This window comes from Capricornis sumatraensis, chromosome X (assembly GCF_032405125.1).
Source record: "Capricornis sumatraensis isolate serow.1 chromosome X, serow.2, whole genome shotgun sequence".
Taxonomy (NCBI): Eukaryota; Metazoa; Chordata; class Mammalia; order Artiodactyla; family Bovidae; genus Capricornis; species Capricornis sumatraensis.
In genome coordinates, this window is record NC_091092.1 from 99765877 (window position 1) to 99786040 (window position 20164).

Below are 20164 nucleotides of genomic sequence, written 5' to 3' on the forward strand. Positions count from 1 at the left end.
AAATTCCTATATGTAAGAGATTTCCCTGGTGGCTCAGATGGTAAAGCGTTTGCCTGCAATGTGGGAGACCTGGGTTCTATCCCTGGGTTGGGAAGATCCCCTGGGAAGGAAATGGCAATCCACTCCAGTACTGTTGTCTGGAAAATCCCATGGACGGAGGAGCCTGGTAGGCTACAGTCCATGGGGTCGCAAAGTGTCAGACACGACTAAGGGAGTTCATTTTCAACTTCGTCTTTTCAATAGCGCCCATTTCCAGACCATCTATTCTTTTCTACACATTAGTATGTTTCTTATTACTCTGATTTTACACTTTTAATAATCGAGGCATAATAGTAAGGTATAAAATCTGGGAGAGTTATGTCTTTTACATTATGTTTAATTTTCATAATTATCCTTAATAGGATGACTTGTTTATTTTTATCAGATGAAATTAGATCATTTTTTCAAGTCCTTGGAAGACACCAATGAAATATCCACTTGAAATATGTTATTTCAGTGTGTTTATCCAGAATATACTTCACCTGTCCTATTTTTTGTCATGTTCTATATATTTTAGTAAATATTTTTAGAGTTATATCTAGGTCACAGAGTTTTCATTTAAACTATTTGTATTTTTTTTTATTTTTTATTTATTGTGAACCTATTTTGTCCTTCCACTGTATTTTCAGGCTGTCTATGGGGTTGCACAGAGTCGGACACGACTGAAGTGACTTAGCAGCAACAGCAGCGTTGCTAGTACATAAGGGTATTTTTGGTTCAGTTGTGGTTATGTTAAAATCTTTTATTTATCCGTAGTTTTTCAGCATTTGCCTGTGCCATTATTATGTCTCCTTATAATGACACCTTTGTGTCTTTCTTGCTAATATTTGTACTTCTTACCTTGTCCAGGATGCCTAAAAAAATATTAAATCATGATGTTGGTAGGGGCATTTTTGTTTCTGTTCCTGATTGTGTTAGACACATAGTTAAATTAAATATAGTACTGAAAGTTTAGGCTATTGTTTTAAAACAGATGCTTTTTAATCCTGTTAAGGAATTGCTCGAATTTTAAAATGTATGTGGTAGGAAACAGTGTGAGATCATTATATATTTGCTCTTACTTCTTTATTTGGAAACATCTTTGCATCTGTGAGGAAAATGCTGCTTTTTGTGTAGCTGGCTTATAACTCTTATGGACTCCTGAATTTTGTTTGCTTGTATTTTAGTTAGGATCTTTGCTCTATAAATCATTAAGTAGTGAAATTGCTCTGGAGCAGTAGTTTTCAACCTTGGCTTGCACACTGTAATCATTTGGGAAGCTTTAAAATCCCTTATACCTGGGCCCAGTCTGAGGCATCCTGATTTCATTGTGTGTGGGTGTGTATAGATGTGGATGTGGCCCAAACATCACGATTTTATAAAGCTCTACAGGTGATTCTAATGTGAAGCCACGGTGAGAACTGTTGCTCCAGAGTTAACTTTTTTCATGGCTTGTCTGTTAGGCATTGAAATTCACCTTTGTGGCTTTCCAGCGTTTTTGTTATCCTAGGGGAGTTATATAAAGTGGTGATTTTCTTTTCCTTGAAATGTTGAAAGAATCCATTAGTAAATCATCCTGGTTGGAGCCTTTGTTGGGGCAATTTTTTGGTAATTTTAAAATTTCTCACTTGGCTATTGTGTTTTGATACTTCACAATTCTTACAGAAAATCACTTATTTAATTGTGGCTTTAAAATTTATTTTCATAAAAGCTTGAATGACTTATAATAAGATAACATCTATCTTTAATTTATTACATCTCTCTGTAATACACTATTGCATTTCTGATTTTATGTTATTACAGTCTTTCTTTATTATCTTTGCTAGTGCAGGGAGCAAAATTTGCCACCTTTGGCATAAAGTTTATTTTGAGCAGTCAAGGCCCAAAAGACTCAAGAAGAACCTTTGACCTTCTCTCAACTGAGTAAAAGAACTTAGATAAGAGGACCTATTCCTTGAAGGGAGACAGGGAAAAATCTAGCAAAGTGTTGGTTAAAATTCCTCACTGTGTCCCAATGTTTCTGTATGGCCCAGCAAATGTTTGTTTACAGGACATTCGCTTTTTTCATCTTCTTGTGAATTACCTTCTTCTTCTTTGAAGTCCTAAACCCCTTTGCATGCATGCATACTAAGTTGCTTCAGTCATGTCTGACTCTTTGCAACGATATGGACTGTAGCCCACCAGGCTCCTCTGTCCATGGGATTCTCCAGGCAAGAATACTGGAGTGGGTTGCTATGCCTTTCTCTGGGGGATCTTCCCAACCCAGGGATTGAACTTGCGTCTCCTGCATTGCAGGTGGATTCTTTTACAGCTGAGCCACAGGGGAAGCCACCTAAACCCTTATGTCTTTCTTTCTCTTAGATGGCATACAAAGTTTAATTGCCTGATGTCCTTGGGCTTTATATTCTTATGAAGCCCCTATATGTACATAATAAAATTTGTTTTTTTTTCCTGTTAATTTTTCTCATTTCAGTTTAATTCTTTAGACCAGTCAGAAGAACCTAGAAGGGTAAAGGAAATTCCCAACCCCCCACACTCATCCACACACTAGAATCTTACCTATTTATTAAAAAAAATCTCTTTTGGATTTTCTTATTACAGTTGTTTTTTCCTGTTAAATATATCTATCTGTGCTTTTATCCTTTTTTGCTTTATTTTCCTAATGACAAATTTTCAAATATTATTGTTCAATCCATTGCTCATAGTGAATGCATTTCAGAATTACTTGTAGAGCTTTAAAAAAATACTAATGACCTTTTTAATTGCCTCCAAGATTTCAATTTAATTTATTTAGGCTTGAGTATGGTGTTTGTTCTTTTCAGTTCCTAATGAGAAGCTGAGACGGCTGAGAATCACTGTGTTAGTACATTTACCTGAGTTAGCTGTCTTTAAATTCTCTTACGTTATAGTCTAAATCTAGTAATTTGCCCAAGGTTATAGGTTTGCTTGTATCTTACAGATTTGTACCTCTTTAAATTTTATACCTATTTTTTTGTATTTTAAAATTTCTTCACCTCATAATAATTAGGGGTGATAATATTTATAGTTACATGATATATTTTTAGTTGTATTGATGATTGATGGCTATTTTCTGTATTTCAAATTTATTAGAATTTTTTGTAAATTAGCCTGTGCAGGGAAGGAAAATAATTTTCCCTTTACCCTTCTAGGTTCTTGGCTGAGGTGCCTCCTGTAATGAAAGACAGCTTAACTGGAGAAAAACAAACAAGTTTAATAGCATGTTTACCTCTTGTATGGGGCTTCTCAGGTGGTGCTAGTGGTAAAGAAACCACCTGCTAATGCAGGAGACCTAAGAGACATGGGTTTGAACCCTGGGTTGAGAAGCTCTCCTGGAGAAGGAAATGGCAACCCACTCCAGTATTCAGTATTCTTGTAGATTCTTGGCTGAGGTGCCTCCTGTAATGAAAGACAGCTTAACTGGAGAAAAACAAACAAGTTTAATAGCATGTTTATCTCCTGTATACATGGGATATACTAGGAAAACTGAGTAACTCTCCCAAATAGCCCAAGCCACAACCTTAATTACTAGCTCCAGCTAAAGGCAAAAGATGTTGGGGGTGGGGGTGACCTCAGGTGCCCTCACCCTGCAACTGCTTGGAGAAGGGCCTGGGTTCCCAGCCAGAGACTGAGGTTGGATTTGGTGATGAAAGTACCAGATCCCAGCCACTAGACCAGTGGTGAGTGACAAGGGCCCTGGCCCTTTTCCTTTGCCTTTGCAGAATTTCTACAAAGAATTTCTACAGAAACAGAAAATAGTGAAGTAAGTAAAGTATTTATAGGAGGAAAAAGAGTATAGTACATGTGGGTAGACATGGGCAGATTCAGAGGGAAATTCCCTGAGTTGCACCATCGTGGCAGTTTAAATCACTTTTATGGGGTATTTCTTCCAGGTTTTCTTTGGCCAATCATTTTGATTTGCCTGGTTCACAGTCCATATTTGGTATATCTCAGGATCCTTCCATTTGTGCGCATGCATCTCTTAACCAGGATGGATTTTACCAAAAAGATGAATGGGTAGGCTAGCATTAGTTAGTATCATTCCTCTATGAACTTTAAAAGTTTAATGAACTTTTCTGCTCATGTGTGGTCTCCTGACTTCAGGAATGAGAGATATGTGGTCTGGGCATGGCCCAGCCTCCTCCCTTAATTATCCTGCTATTCTTGTCTTGGAGTCAATAGAGAATGAATCACCAATTGCTTTACCCTGGGCGGGGCCCATGTGTCTCCTGCCTCAGGGTGAGCCAGTTATGGGAGGTTATCAGGCAAAGCACAGTAAAGGACATTGCAGTTGTTATGCAGACTTAAGTTCATGCTTTCTCCATTGTTAAGTTTCCAGAGATTTGCTTTTTAGATATAGTCTTTCTTTTCCTGGCACAGAGAGGGAGATACCCTTACCAATGGAGATTTCCCTTATCATTGTAAATGTCCCTTGTCAACAACAACAACAACAACACCACCAAACTATGCATACTTAGTGGTGTCGAACTCTTTGTGATCCTTTGGACCATAGCCCACCAGGCTCCTTTGTCCATGGGAATTTTCAGGCAAGAATACTAGAGTGAGTTGCCATTTCCTTCTCCAGGGGATCTTCCTGACCCAGGATCCAACCCTTATCTCAACCTGCATCTCCTGTATCTCCTGCATTACAGGTGAATTCTTTACCCAGTGAACCATCTGGGAAGCCCCAAATGTCCCTTACAAGAATGACTTTTACTCAGCTTTCAGAGCTTCTCCTTTCTCTTGCTGTTTCTTAAAAATAATAAGCTCAAGATAATTCTTATTCCAAAGAGGCATATTTTAGGGTGATTTATTCTGTTCCCCTTCACATATGATAAACTTCTTTAAATATATTATTGTCCTGTATAAAGGAGCCATCTAATATACACAATGCAAAATTCGTTACAATTTATTTCCTTAATTCTATGATTCCATAATCACAAGAGAAAGCATTGATTTAATAACAGCTTTTTCAGGAAGAATAAACAACACTGCATTAAATGTACACAAATTTTTGTCTACTAACTAACCTCTAATAGCATGCATTGATCCTTATTGTTATACACCTTCTTTAGTACCTCTCCATTAATGTCTGAACATTATCGGTGTTTCTTTCTTTCCTAACATCTTCTCTAGAAATTCAGCTGTAAGTTTTAGACAATTAGATGTTTGGTTCCTGAGTAATAGCCTTTATAACTCATGCATTGTTCATACTAACTTCACCATCTTTTAAAACTCTGTAATTTATTCTGAGAGATTAGAGTATTGTTTTGCCTTATGATTGCATTGGCTAGAACATGATGGACAATCTTCTACACAATTATTTTTGTGTCAGTGCTACATCAGATAGTACTATTTAGAAAACATTGTAAGTGAAAATTAGGAATCCAAATTGATGTTAACATCCAGCTATTTGGGATATGCAATGCAAAGCAAAGAATGAAATTGACAATAAAATAGAATTACTTCCCTACAAGGTTAAATTTATGCCTTACTTCAAGTTGCATCTAGTTGCTTTATTAAATCCTTATTAAAATGCATTCATGACTGCTTTAAGTTTCTTTTAGCTTTAATGTAAGACGACTCTGATTTCAGAAATATTAACATTAAAATTTTTTCCTTTATAAGGAGGAAATATCATATATCTGTTATTTAAAGCCAATTGATCTCAAATTTTATATCCTCTTGACTAGCATCAAAAATCTGAATGCCTCGGGGATCAGGCACATAACCTTATATAATACAGGGCTTGTGAAGGCCTGTGGGGAATGGAAGGTCACACACCCTGCCAAATGACATTTACATTAGGTTTTCAAGAAAATTATAGCCAGCCTCTAGGACCTTATTTATCTAGTCTCTGCTTGACATCATAAATTATGATAAAACTTTGCATCATTATTATGTTTCTATAAATTTTCATTTCTTGCAATTTTTATTTTAGAGCTTTCTCTCTGGATTCCCTGGTACATCAAGTTCCATTGCAATTAGTTCTTTCACCTTTGTGAGATCACTTTTAATCTATTTGGCATCTATTTTGCTATAGTATTTTGCCATTTTCTCTCCCTCTTCCTTTTCTATCCTTCAATCTCTACTTCTCTGACTTGCTCTCTACATATCATGCTGGAGTTAGTCAGTCCTGTATTCTTAAGGGGCCAGAACATGAACTGTCAGTCTATCCCTCTTATAGAAATATTGAAGTCCAACCTAAAATAATATCTTTCTTTCTCTTTGTTTCTGTTGAGCATCTTTATTCTCTTTCAATGCATCATTTATTTGATAAATAATGATAATATATATGACAGTGTTGTCAGCTGATCTCTGGCAGTTTGGTCATGCACAAATTTATACCAGTAATATTCAACACATAGAGGTAGGTGGGATATGAATATGCTCTCTACACTTTCCTACACTTCCTACATTTTCCTCTACACTTTACAAAGAAAAGAAAGTTTCAAAGTGAACACTACTATGGGAGTAGATAACTTTTCCTTTCTTCCCTTCTAGATTCTTTCACTGGTTGTTGCTCAGTCTTATCCGACTCTTTGCAACCCCATGGACTGCAGCATGCCAGGCTTCCTTGTCCTTCACTATCTCCCGGAGTTTGCTCAGACTCACGTCCATTGAATCAGTGATGCCATCCAATTATCTCATCCCTTCTGCCTTCAGTCTTTCCCAGCGTCAGGGTCTTTGCCAATGAGTCAGCTCTTTGTATCAGGTAGCCAAAGTATTGGAGGTTCAGCTTCAGCATCAGTCCTTCCAATGAATATTCAGGGTTGATTTCCTTTAGGATTGACTGATTTGATCTCCTTGCTGTCCAGGGGACTCTCAAGAGTCTTCTCTAACACCACACTGGACTAATAATTAAGTTGATACATGAAAGATTAATGGAAGAAGAAGAAATTTTGTACACATGGGAGCCCCATAAAAATATGAGACATGTCAGCAGTTGGGTTCTTGTTGCTTATATACCATTCGGAGCTAAGGAGACTGGGACAGGGGTCTGGGGCTTCAAAGAGAAGGAAAATCATTCGCAGGAAAATGAGAAGAGCTAGTGTTTGGTAAACAAATGTTTGCCATGCCATGCTGATAAGGCTTTCTGATAGAAAAGGTTTTCTCTGGTAGTAACTCTCTTCCTGGTGCAGGTTTCATATCTAAATTCTTTTAGACAGTTAGTTATTGTTGTTTAGTCACTAAGTTGTGTCCAACTCTTTGTGACCCCATGGATTGTAGCCCACCAGGCTCCTCTGTCCGTGGCATTTTCCAGGCAAGAATACTGGAGATGGTTGCCATTTCCTTCTCCAGGGGATCTTCCTGACCCAGGGATTGAACCCACATCTCCTGCTTTGGCAGTTGGATTTGTCTCGCAAGTGTATGTTCCTCGGTTCTTTGTTGTGTCACAACAAAGATTTGGAGCGACGGACATTAAAGCCCTTGGCACGTCACAGCTCTCAGGTCTTCCATAGACCGTGTTATAGCTCTCAGGCAAATGAGTGTTATAGCTCTATTTTATTTAGAAGATAGCAGGAGAATCCATCCTCAAAGCATGAGGGCATGCCAACCCAAAGACTCGAAGAGAAGAGAGTGGAGGAGTGCGTGGGGGAGAGGGAGAGAGAGAGAGTAAGAGAGGGAGAGAGAGAGAAAGAGCACATGCATGCGGGAGAGAAAGTGCTTTGGCTCCTCCTTTTATATGTTTTTTTGCCTCCACCTGGGCCTGCCCTATGCAAATTGGGATTAGCCAGGAGTGCTGTTTATTCTACCTGAAGTCTTCACTCTGGTCCTCGGACCTTCTTTTGTTCTATTTTCATGGGCTTTGCCCTTCTTTGTCTTTTCAGTTCAGTTCAGTCACTCAGCCGTGTCTGACTCCTTGCGACCCCATGAATCACAGCACACCAGGCCTCCCTGTCCATCACCAACTCCCAGAGTTCACTCAGACTCATGTCCATTGAGTCAGTGATGCCATCCAGCCATCTCATCCTCTGTCATCCCCTTCTCCTCCTGCCCCCAATCCCTCCCAGCATCAGAGTCTTTTCCAATGAGTCAACTCTTCACATGAGGTGGCCAAAGTACTGGAGTTTCAGCTTTAGCATCATTCCTTCCAAAGAAATCCCAGGGCTGATCTCCTTCAGAATGGACTGGTTGGATCTCCTTGCAGTCCAAGGGACTCTCAAGAGTCTTCTCCAACACCACAGTTCAAAAGCATTAATTCTTCGGCGCTCAGCCTTCTTCACAGTCCAACTCTCACATACATACATGATCACTGGGAAAACCATAGCCTTGACTAGACGGACCTTAGTCGGCAAAGTAATGTCTCTGCTTTTGAATATGCTATCTAGGTTGATCATAACTTTTCTTCCAAGGAGTAAGCGTCTTTTTTTTTATTTTATTTTATTTATTTTTTTATTTTATTTTATTTTTTTATTATTTATTTTTTTCTTTTTCTTTTTACTTTATTTTACTTTACAATACTGTATAGGTTTTGCCATACATTGACATGAATCCAGCATGGGTGTATATGCGTTCCCAAACATGAACCCCCCTCCCACCTCCCTCCCCATAGATGTCCATCAGCAGATGAATGGATAAGAAAGCTGTGGTACCTATACACAATGGAGTATTACTCAGCCATTAAAAAGTAAGTGTCTTTTAATTTCATGGCTGCAGTTACCATCTGCAGTGATTTTGCAGCCCCCCAAAAATAAAATCTGACACTGTTTCCACTATTTCCCCATCTATTTCCCATGAAGTGATGGGACCAGATGCCATGATCTTCATTTTCTGAATGCTGAGCTTTAAGCCAACTTTTTCACTCTCCTCTTTCACTTTTATCAAGAGGCTTTTTAGTTCCTCTTCACTTTCTGCCATAAGGGTGGTGTCACCTGCATATCTGAGGTTATTGATATTTCTCTGGGCAATCTTGATTCCAGCTTGTGTTTCTTCCAGTCCAGCGTTTCTCATGATATACTCTGCATAGAAGTTAAATAAGCAGGGTGACAATATACAGCCTTGACGTACTCCTTTTCCTATTTGGAACCAGTCTGCTACTGCCATTTTGGATTCCTTTTCCCTATTCTACCTACCTAACAGATTCCTTACCACTGAGCAACCTGGGAAGCTTTATGCAGTTAAAGGGGAGGTAAAGCGTTCTTCCTGTGTCTGTTGGGCTCTGCTTATCCTTAGTTCAAAATAACCCATGTGCTAAAGTGGCACATTCTAGGGTAGCAGGTATATCTTGCTCCTTCTCACTATCTCTACTGAAAGCTTGATGGAGTCCCAGCTCTTTTGTCCTTTTAGGTGTTCCAGCAACATCTTCCTCCCCATACCTTTAAAAATTGAGATATAACTCATATAACATTTACTATTTTAGTGTTCAATATAATTCAGCATCTCACATCTTTTTCTAAAAATTGAGGTAAAATTTATATGACATAAAATTAATCATTGGCTGTTTTAAAGTGTGCAGTTCAGTGGTATCTAATATATTTACAGTGTTGTACAACCATCACCTCTATTTAATTCCAAGACATTTCCATCATCCCAGAAGGAAACCCTGTACCCACCCAACAACACCTGTAAATGTTCACTCAACACAAATATGACAACCTTTTAGTATTGGGTTTAACTAACTTTCTAACTGATATCAGGCCAGATAAATTCCCTAAGAAAGCAACTGAATGTAGGACCATTTTAAAATGAAGCCAAAGGTACCAGTATAGATACCAGAAAGGTATAGATGTCTGGGCTCACTAGATTCCTAAAACCTTATCCGGTAAAGACAGTGCCTGATCAGTATTTGTAACTGATCCATTCATATTGAATATGATTATTTCAGTAACTAAAACTCATTTCTAATATTCTTTATGGTAGTTAGCAAAGCCTTTTCTGTTGATGAGAGATAAATTACTGAGGCATTTTGTGAGCTACTTCTGAAGTGTGGGCTTCTGATGGAAATTTGCTAAACAGTCCCGGAGCATGTAATCCTAATTAGGGTCACTGACCACCCCTAGAGGTTAGATTGTGCCTAACAGACTCACTCACATATATTGTCTGTGTTGAATTAACTTGGTATTACAACATATGCAGAATTAACTTTTACTCCTTTAATTATAAAAATTGGACAAAAATGAGAGCAAAAAAAAAAAAAGTATTAAAATGGAACTCTGAAGGAGCCTGTGCCCCAGGCCAAGCTTGAAATGGTCTGGCATTAAGCTAGGCTTTTTGAGATTCCTGAGGACAAGTATAGGGTGGGCTCTCCAGTGCACTAGAAGAATTTCAGCTCTGCCTGTTTGAATTCCCTCAAGGCAAGCCATCAGCAGAACCAGAAACCAGAATAATTTTATCCTTAGAAGCAAGATGTGTGTATGTGAAGTTGCTCAGTTGTGTCCGACTCTTGTGACCTCATGGACTGGAGTCCACCAGTCTCCTCTGTCCATGGAATTCTACAGACAAGAATACTGGAGTGGGTAGTCATTTCCTTTTCCAAGGGATCTTCCCGACTGAGGGATCAAACTGGGTCTCCTGTATTGCAGATGAATTCTTTACCATCTGAGCCCCCAGGGAAACCAAGATAGCTTTCTATTATTTTTAATGAGAGAAAAATGACAAAACTTACACTCATCTTCTGGGAAAGAATATTATTTTGTCTGTAACACATACATACAGAATCATACTGTGAAGTTCCAAAGACAGATTCTAGTTCAATTTATGGTAGAGTTGAATGATAGATTTATTGTTTGAATATCATTTCCTCATTCTAACTGGATGGTAATGAAACAGCAACAAACCTAGATTGTATATCCATTCTCATAGCTGATGTGTAGAATGTCTTTCTGCAAACATTTCCTCAACTGTTTTCTTCACATTAAAAAAAAAAGTATATAGGCAGTGGCTTTGTTGATTTTAAGTTTGCTGAATTTTTTTTCATTTCTTAGTTTCTAATTATGATTCCAACAGGTATTATCATTTGATGCCTATGTAGAAGATGAAGTGCCTGATAAAAGTCAAGAAAACTATAGAATAAGATGCCATAAAATCTACTTCTACCTTGAAGATGACACAGTTGAAGTAAATGAACCAGTGTTGAAAAATAGTGGACTGCCTCAAGGTATCTGTTTAAAGCAGAGTTATGGTTCTTTCACTTCTAACTACTGCCTTTGTGTACTACTTTCTCTAGCTTTTTTAAAGACCCCATGCTACTGCTTGGGTATCTAACTTGTTGACAATGGTGAGTATAAACGTTCTGTTACCTTGTAGTTACTGATGGTAACTTACCGGCTTTCTATGCCTCACACCTCAACACTGGTCATGTCACTCACTTGTCTTGTCATCATTGTATCCTTTCACGTGTTGCTCTAGTATGAGCAAACACTCCTCTGTCTTTGTCTCTGTTCTTCAAACTATTTTTTGTCTTTTTGCTATGACCACATTACTTCCTTCACAACACCCTCAGGGGAACAGAGAAGACTGGTCTCCACTGCCACTTCCAGACTGAGGTTCTTTCTCCTTTCTTGAATTCACTGCCATTTGCTTCAACCACTGTCTCCTCATCTTCATCCCTGTTAAGTACAGGCTTTCATAGTGCTTCAAGAGAAGGCTATTGCTCCTTTGCCCCACATATACCAGTCATCTTTATCCATAGTCCACTTCAGCCAGACAAGAATTAGCTCTCTGATGTGAAGAGAAGATAACTGTTGGTTGCTTTAGTAGAATCATGGCAGAGGTCAAGGGAGGTGACTGATTTCTTCTGTGTGTAGAAGTCCTTGACTTGGAATGGTGCCAAGTTCTGGGTGCCCTCAAGGGAGAGCAACTGTGATAATGAAAGGACTGATGATTTGTCATGTGTAAGAGATAATAGTGAAAAGGGATGTTTACCCATAAACAGAAGACTCAAGTATGCCTGATGAATGTCTTAAGGAATCTAAAGGGCTGTCCTGTGGGGGAGGGATGATCTAGTTTTCTATATCCTCATGCACAGGATATAGGGGGTCAGAAGAGGACTAATTTCCTCTTCTGGTCAGTAAGAGAAATAATTTTCTGGCAGAGAGGTTCACACACTTAGGACAAGGTACAAGTGGGTCAGAGGACTACCCTGCCTGGGGTAGGCAATGATCCTCTCTCTCTGTTGTGTCATTTATTTGGAGAATCTATGGCTTAATGATGAATCTTTTAGAAAACATAGAAATGCTTTGATATTTAAGAAAAGATTTTCACAAACTTTTAAGGTTGAAGTGTGACATTTTATTTTGTAAAGGAACGAGAGAACTTTATACTTAAAAAAATTGTATTGATGTATAATTGATTTATAATGTTATGTTAGTTTCAGGTATACAGCAAAGCAAATCAGTTACATATACATATATCCACTCTTTTTTAAGGATTTTTTTTTCCCATACAGGTCATTACAGAATATTAAGTAGAGTTCCCTGTGCTAAGTATGTTCTTATTAGTTTTCTGTTTTATGTATAGTAATATGTATATATCAATCTCAATCTCCCAATTTCTCTCTCTCTCCCCCATCTAGTAACTGTAAGATTGTTTTCTACATCTGTGTCTCTACGTCTATCTTGTAAATAAGTTCATTTGTATTATTTTTTTAGATTCCATATATAAACAATATCATATATTTATAGGTCTATTTATGGTCATTTAAAACATATATAATGCAGTTCTTAAATATTGACAATAATGTATTAGAAAACATTTAAATACTTATTTCAAAATATTAAGAAAATTTACAGCTTTTAATTTCCATGAACATCTATTTTGCCTAAGTTCATTTGTTTAAGTAAGTGATGTTATTGTTTTAGCAAAAAAAGTATTTTCTTGTAAATTTTCTCTTAAATGCTTTACTCTGATATTCCCTAACTAAGCTTTGCTTATTTTTTTATTACCTCCTCACATGACATAAGGTTTACACAAGTGATGGACTGGAGGTCATAGGACATCCTGAACCTGCATTCATGACTTGCATTATGTTTTTATTATTACTTAAGACAAAAGTTCATATTATCTGTAGCTCACTGGCCCCTGTCCAGTGAATCTTAGTTTTATTAAACTTGAAGAAGAAAAATGAAATGTAACCTCTATGAGGATCTTGGAAAGGCTTTTATTAAGACCTTTTGATTCTCCAAGCCTCTTGATTTTAAATCTCACATAGGCAGATTCCAAAGGCAAATTGAAGGTAGTTATAATGATTGATTTGAAAATAATTTTTATGTAATAGGAGGGAATGTTGTTCATAAAGACTCGGGGAGGGGGTGAACCTTAGGAAAAGATAACTTTAAAGTCTCTTTCAGAATTTTGATTGGCTCACTCTGATCAGGACATTTCACTAATTGAGACATATCAAATGGTATGAACAGAATACATAGTAATCACGATATGTAACAAGGCTGAATTTGTTAGCAAAGTGGAGATACCTAGCGGGCTATTACAAGTCCTGTGGAAAACAAACAGAAATAACTGCTGTATCATCAGGCTTCATTCAGAGACAGAGCAGTCTCTCTTGAAATATTTAATATGATTCTTGTTAAGGACAGAGGATACTTTGCAAATTCATTGTATGTCTTCTTCAAGCTTTCCTAAATTAAACAATTGGGAGGGGGGAAGTGAGTATACTGAGCCAGGGGCTCAAGCTCGGTGGGATGGGTAGGCAGTGTTTCATCTGCCCTTTGAGTGGCCTGGGACTGCTTTTTTGCACATATGGAACCTTTGAAGAGGTTAAGGGTCACATTTAGGTGCTGGGCACTGACAGTGCTCCTGTTACTTACATAGGGTTTTGATATTTTCTGAATGAACTGGGAGGTTAGATGCACCAGTTTTTTTCAGTAGAGCCAACCATTCAGAAATGAGTGCACCTGGATGAATTATAGCCTCCCTTTCTAGCTGCTTCTTTTATCATGTAATTTTTTTCAAGGAGAGGGGAATTTGAAATAAGCCAGAAATAAAAGAGGCATCCCTTAGCACGGTGCCAAAGTAGGCATTCAATTTTGTGAAGCTCCTCATCAGAATAACATATTCACAAATCCTTGTTGGCAGAAAGATGTGTGTGAAAAGTCAAGTCACTGAGGCACGTCAAGACTTGCTTTCATTCCTTGCCAGGGCATCATTCTCTTTTGGGTAGATGCATTATATTTACAGAATTTGTTGCTGTTCTGCTGGAGTATAGTTAAAACAATGTGATGCTAAGCCAAGAATGTCGGGTTGATCCCAATAGTTTTACCTCTGATTGTCTAACAGGACAATTATTTGTCAGATGCTGCCAAGTCCAAACTAATCTAGTGTAAGGAAAAGATAACCATTAAAAATATGCCATGAGTTTCTGGTAGGGTCTGTACCAGTTCTCACTGGAGTGCCATCATCAGAATCTCCTGATCCACCCCCAGAATTTCTGATTCGGTAGGCCTGGGGTCAAGCAATAACTTCTACTTGATTCTCAGTGTATCCTTGGTTAAGAATATTGATCTCCACTAATGATTTGTATTGGTTCTTCAACGGGGTAGTATTTCATACGTATATATCTGTATATAAAGTATAGATGTACTATAATGTGTACTATATATATTTACATTTTATACTTTAAGATGATCTACCTGAATCAGGCAAATGTAATCACAAAATAGAAGGCATTTATTTATACTGGGCATATGCTGTATCTAAATATACATCCCATAAAGTAGACTGGAGGAGAAGGCAATGGCAACCCACTCCAGTACTCTTGCCTGAAAAATCCCATGGACGGAGGAGCCTGGTAGGCTGCAGTCCATGGGGTCGCTAAGAGTTGGACATGACTGAGTGACTTCACTTTCACTTTTCACTGTCATGCACTGGAGAAGGAAATGGCAACCCACTCTAGTGTTCTTGCCTGGAGAAGCCCAGGGACGGAGGACTTGGTGGGCTGCTGTCTCTCAGGTCGCACAGAGTCGGACACGACTGAGGTGACTTAGCAGCAGCAGCAGCAAAGTAGACTGGTGGGGTGATAGTAAGGTTGCCAGATAAAATACAGGATACCTGGTTAAATTTGAAGTTCTTAGTATAACTATGCCCCACCATCCCCCAACATTGTATGGAACATACCTATACTAAAAATTATTCATTATTTATCTGAAATTCAAGTTTAACCAGGCATCTCATCTTTTTCAATTTGCTAAATCTGGCAGCCCCAGAGGGTAGACCTTGGGGAGGGAATTGTCACTAAATGGAGCTGAGTAAAATTTAGGAGTGGAGGTAAGCCATTGTCTGTGAAGATAGGTGCTTGGTGCATGGTGGCTGTTCAGTAAGTTTGATGAAGAAAAGAAGAAAGAAAAGGAGGGAGTGAAAAAGGAAAGGGAAAGTGATAGACAATGATAGCACAATGCAGGCATCATGAATTATATTAGGTACTTTGAGGAGTCAGAGGTGGAAATACCAGTATCCATTAGAGGATAAGGCATTTGAGTAGTACCTCAAAAGTTTCTCCAGATAAAGATAGAAGAGGAAGGCATGTTAGTCAGAAGGAACAGCATGAGATGAAGAGGTAGGAGAGTGGTGAGGACAGTGTCAGTCACTCAGTTGTGGCCAACTCTTTGTGATCCCATAGACTGTAGCCTGCCAGCTTCTCTGTCCATGGAGTTCTCCAGGCAAGAATACTGGAGTGGGTAGCCATTGCCTTCTCCAGGGGATATTCCTGACCTAGGGATCAAACCCATGTCCCCTGCATTGCAGGTAAATTCTTTACCCTCTGAGCCACAGGGAAGCCCCAGTGAGGAGAGGAGTTGGGAGGTATTTGGGAGCAGATATAGAATGTGTGAGGAAAACTAGGCAAGAAGGTGGTAATGTAAGAGGACAGAACACCCAACATGCCATCATTTGGGGCTCATTCAGTGGCTAAGGGGAGATGCATAGGATAATGATCAGAGATACAGAATTCAGAAATTTTTATTCTTTTGCTGTAAGACTAAGTATCAGGCCAACTATATTTAAAAAGTTATTCCCATGAAATCAAACTCCACGAAGATGATGTTTTATAAAATTGAAAGTGGAATGCTAATTTTAGTGAAGGAGTGAACAAAAGAGGAAAAGATACTCTGTCATTTCTGATCACAATAAGTAGTCTCAATATTTTTAGGATATAAACTTTAGTAGATATGAAAACTGAAAGTGAAAGTCGCTCAGTCGTGTCTTACTCTTTGCCATCCCATGGACTATGCAGTCCATGGAATTCTCTAGGACAGAATACTGGAGTGGGTAGCCTTTCCTTTCTCCAGGGGATCTTCCCAACCCAGGGATTGAACCCAGATCTCCCGCATTGCAGGCAGATTCTTTACCAGCTGAGCCGGACATGACAAGTGGCAATTCCACTTGTATATTCATTAACATTAAGTCTGCAGTGTTACTAAAATGAACTAAACACACTTAAGTTAGAGGTAAGAGATTGGAGTCTTAATTCTTGAAGGTGAATTCCTAAAAACTAAATTTAGTAGTATGAGCAAAGATCTAAAGCAATTCCCAACTGAACGAAATGAAAACACATTCAACATAAATGAATATATCATCATTTTAATCTAAACCACAGGGAAATGTTAGAAAGTTAAAGCTTGTAGAATATAATCAGAGAGCAGGACCTTTAAAAAGAAAGACATGTAAAATATGAAGATAAGGAAGAGCTGAAAAGCAGACATCTGATGCCTGGCTATCTCCCCAAATTGTCTTTATGGGCCAATTAAGAAAATAAACATCTGAAAATTTCAGGGCAGATACAGTACTTTTGTTGTTGTTTTTCCATGGGGTCCCAAAGAGTCAGACATGACTGACTGACTAACACTTCCCACTTTCCATTTTGTCATGTTATATACGTTGATCTCAGGTGCTCTTCAACATGTGCTAAAGACATGGCATCCTGCATATTTCTTTGATATTCAGAAGAACAACCTACTGGTGGTTTCTGCCATTTATCATGAAAGACTATAACCATACAAATACCAATAAATAGAAATTTCAGTCCCCAAAGGACACAGTTGAGAGATCCTACTAATATTTGTGAAAACTCTCATGTGTGACTACCTTTCAAATGCCCCCCGTTAGTTTTTGATTAACATGGAATTATGACCTTGGATTTCTTGTTATTAAAATGTTCTTATTTAGTGTTAGATCTGCCTTCTCTTTTCAACCCGTGGATGGTCCAGATTCTCTCTTGTTACCACAAGGAACTCCCCTGGCTTCTTTTCTTTTATTATTTTTTTAATATAAATTTATTTATTTTAATTGGAGGCTAATTACTTTACAATATTGTATTGGTTTTGCCACATAGCAACATGAATGTGCCACAGGTGTACTGTGAAATGAATTGCCAGTCCCCTGGCTTCTTGTAAGAACCATCTAGGGAGAAGAATGCAGGACCTAACATAAGAAAGCATGTGGAGGTTGCAGAGACACAGGCTCTGCAAGGAGGGACAGCTGATGCAGTGGTGTTGACTCTGGAGGGGGGAATTGTTGCCACTGACAAATGGGCCCTCTCCAGAAACAAACTCTTAGGGAAGAGAGAGGCTGTTCTTTTGGAAGAGTGGCTCCATCATCTCTTTCACAGTGGCTGGCTGCTCTTCTTCACATTTCTAGCCTGTTTTGCCTGAGATATTCCCTCCTCTCCTCCACTTAGGTAACTTGTGGCTGTAGTACAGTGAAATACAGTTCAGTGTAGACTGTGGAGCAATGGTGCTTACTTAGGGCTTGAAAAACCCAGGTTCAAGACACTTTTCTGCCATTTGTGAGTGCATAACCTTGGGCACGTCACTTAACCATCTTGAGTTTTCTCATCCATAAACTGAGTATTTGCATTTCATGCATTATCTGCATCGTGCAATTATTTAAGATTAAATGAGAAGAATATATGAAAGCATATCCTAGGGGTATGATGTTGATTATAATGATTATTATTTAAAAGTTTAATGGGTGGGCCAGTTCTTCCCACTTAGAAAAATATAGGGCTCCTATTTGAAGTCTTACTAAAGAGAAATCAGCACTAATTTGCTTATTTGAATTTCTATAATGAAGTACACATGCAAGATAGATGGAATTCCTGAAGAAACTCTTGGCTGTTGAATAAATCTTATATATTTTAAAAGCTGTCAGCTATACTTAAAAATATAAGTATTTTTAAAGAGATATATAATGGTTTGTGAAAGTACCTGGAATGCCCATGCTTTTATAAGGGTGTTCAAGTATGCAATTTGTTCTAAATGTCTAATCTTGAATGATTAAATAATTTGCATACTGTTTTCAGTGGCATGAATTAAGGGCTAATTGAAGTATAATTTTTTGCAGTAAAATTATATCATCTTTTATGTAGTACATTTAAAAATATTCTAGGCCAGTTTTAATTTTACAGTTTTATTATTTTAATTTAATGTAGCAAGTAATTAAAAATTGCTACAAAGAAAAGAAGATGAAAATGATTTTAGTTAATTTCCCCTCAACAGAATGAAAAGATGATTAGTAGAATAATGGAACAGAGCTCAACACAGTTCCTGGCACATAAAGATATTCATTAAATGTTCTTTAATGAATAAGGAATGAATAATTTCTAAGTATTTCTAGACTTTGGGAAAAGACACTATTCTCAGTGCTATAGAAAATATGAGGAAGATTGCTTGACATCTTTATAATAAAATGCCTCCATTATGGTACAGGTTACACAAGCCAATTTTTCTTGAACCATTAGACCCTCAGTTTGCTCTGCTTGCTTTTTCTTCTTTTGTCTTTGCTCCTAGAGTAGATTCCCAGGCTTAAGTCAGTTTACAGATGTTGAGAGACATTCCTCCATGGTTATCTTGCATTTCTGTGAATCTTGCAAGCAGAGACACTGACTGCTCTTTGTTCTGGATTATCTTTTCAAGAATGTTGATATAGCACACAGCTTTGGAAGACAAAGGTAGTCTCTCCTTCTGGAGCAAAAGGCAAGTTTGCTCACAGCCTTGGAAAACAGAGGTGATGTCTCCCTCCAGAATAAAGGGCAGACATGTTTACTGTACAGTCTAGTAAAGATAGGGGACTTCTCCAGTGGCTCAGACAGTAAAGAATCTGCCTGCAATGCAGGAGACACAGGAGATCCAGGTTTTCTCCTTGGGTTGGTAGAAACCCCTAGAGAAGGAAATGGCAACCCATTCCAGTATTCTTGCCTGGAGAATCCCATGGACAGAGAAGCCTGGTGGGTTTTCTGTTCCATTATTCTACAGTCCATGGGGTTACAAAGGATTGAACACAACTGAGTCATTGAGCATGCATGCATTAATAAAGATAATCTCTCCCTCTGAGACAAAAGGCAGGGATGCTTATTGTCCATTACAAAAGATTCAGTTTCCCTCAGCTCAGGGTTCCTGTCCTGTAGTGTGCAGTGTGCAGAAGTTACCTGGCCCTTGTTGTGTCACTCTTTGGGAATCGGGGCTCAGAAAACTGGTACCAAAATATTGATGTTCTGGGTACTGTTATTACTGTGAGTAATAAACTGCCCTTTGTCTGTCACCAAAGCATCTCATATCATCTACCAGCATCCTTGAAATTGTGGCAGGGTAACTTGTCAGCTAGCAAGCAGGATAAAATCTCAATCCCTAAATAATTCTTGACAACAGGTTTCAGCAGTGTTAGGGTAAGTTGGCTGGTTATGGTGTGATATAGTTGATACATTCATCTAGTTAGGGAGCCTTTTTTACCTCCAGTGGCTAGTTACCGTTTGGGGGTACTCAGGGACCCTGGGTCCATACTCTCAAGAAAAAAAGTGAATGGGTATCATAGGGTTGAAAGTAGAAGGTACTATGAAGCATGTGCTAACTCTCACTTTGTGGGAGTGGTTGGGTGGAGGTGGACAGAGGCTGTAGAGAAAGGCGGAGGGAGAAGAGGTTGGTAGAAGGAACAGGATTCCAATAAGCTTCAAAGCAACATAGAGTCATCCATGCTTATGGAAGCTGTAAATCAAGGTGTTGGCATCTACCATAGTGAAGCTTAGTAGTTTTCTTTTTTCAGTCAAGAGTGCATTTTTGTGAGTACTCTGGTTTGGGGGTCTTAGTTCCTTGTTTAGCATGCTCACATTGAGTGCTTGTAAGTGAAAAAGTGAGCATGCTTGTTTTGGGGAAAAACATGATGGCAGTGTCTGGCACATTGG

At 38.4% G+C, this 20164-nt stretch overlaps 1 protein-coding gene across 1 annotated transcript in view; it reads left to right on the plus strand.

The window, feature by feature from the left end:
- Positions 1 to 20164, plus strand: part of EFHC2 (EF-hand domain containing 2) — a 328957-nt gene that overhangs the window by 185111 nt on the left and 123682 nt on the right. Inside the window, exon 3 of the mRNA XM_068963224.1 lies at positions 10987 to 11137. Within this exon, the coding sequence (XP_068819325.1) occupies positions 10987 to 11137 (151 nt within the window). The remainder of the gene's footprint in view (positions 1 to 10986; positions 11138 to 20164) is intronic.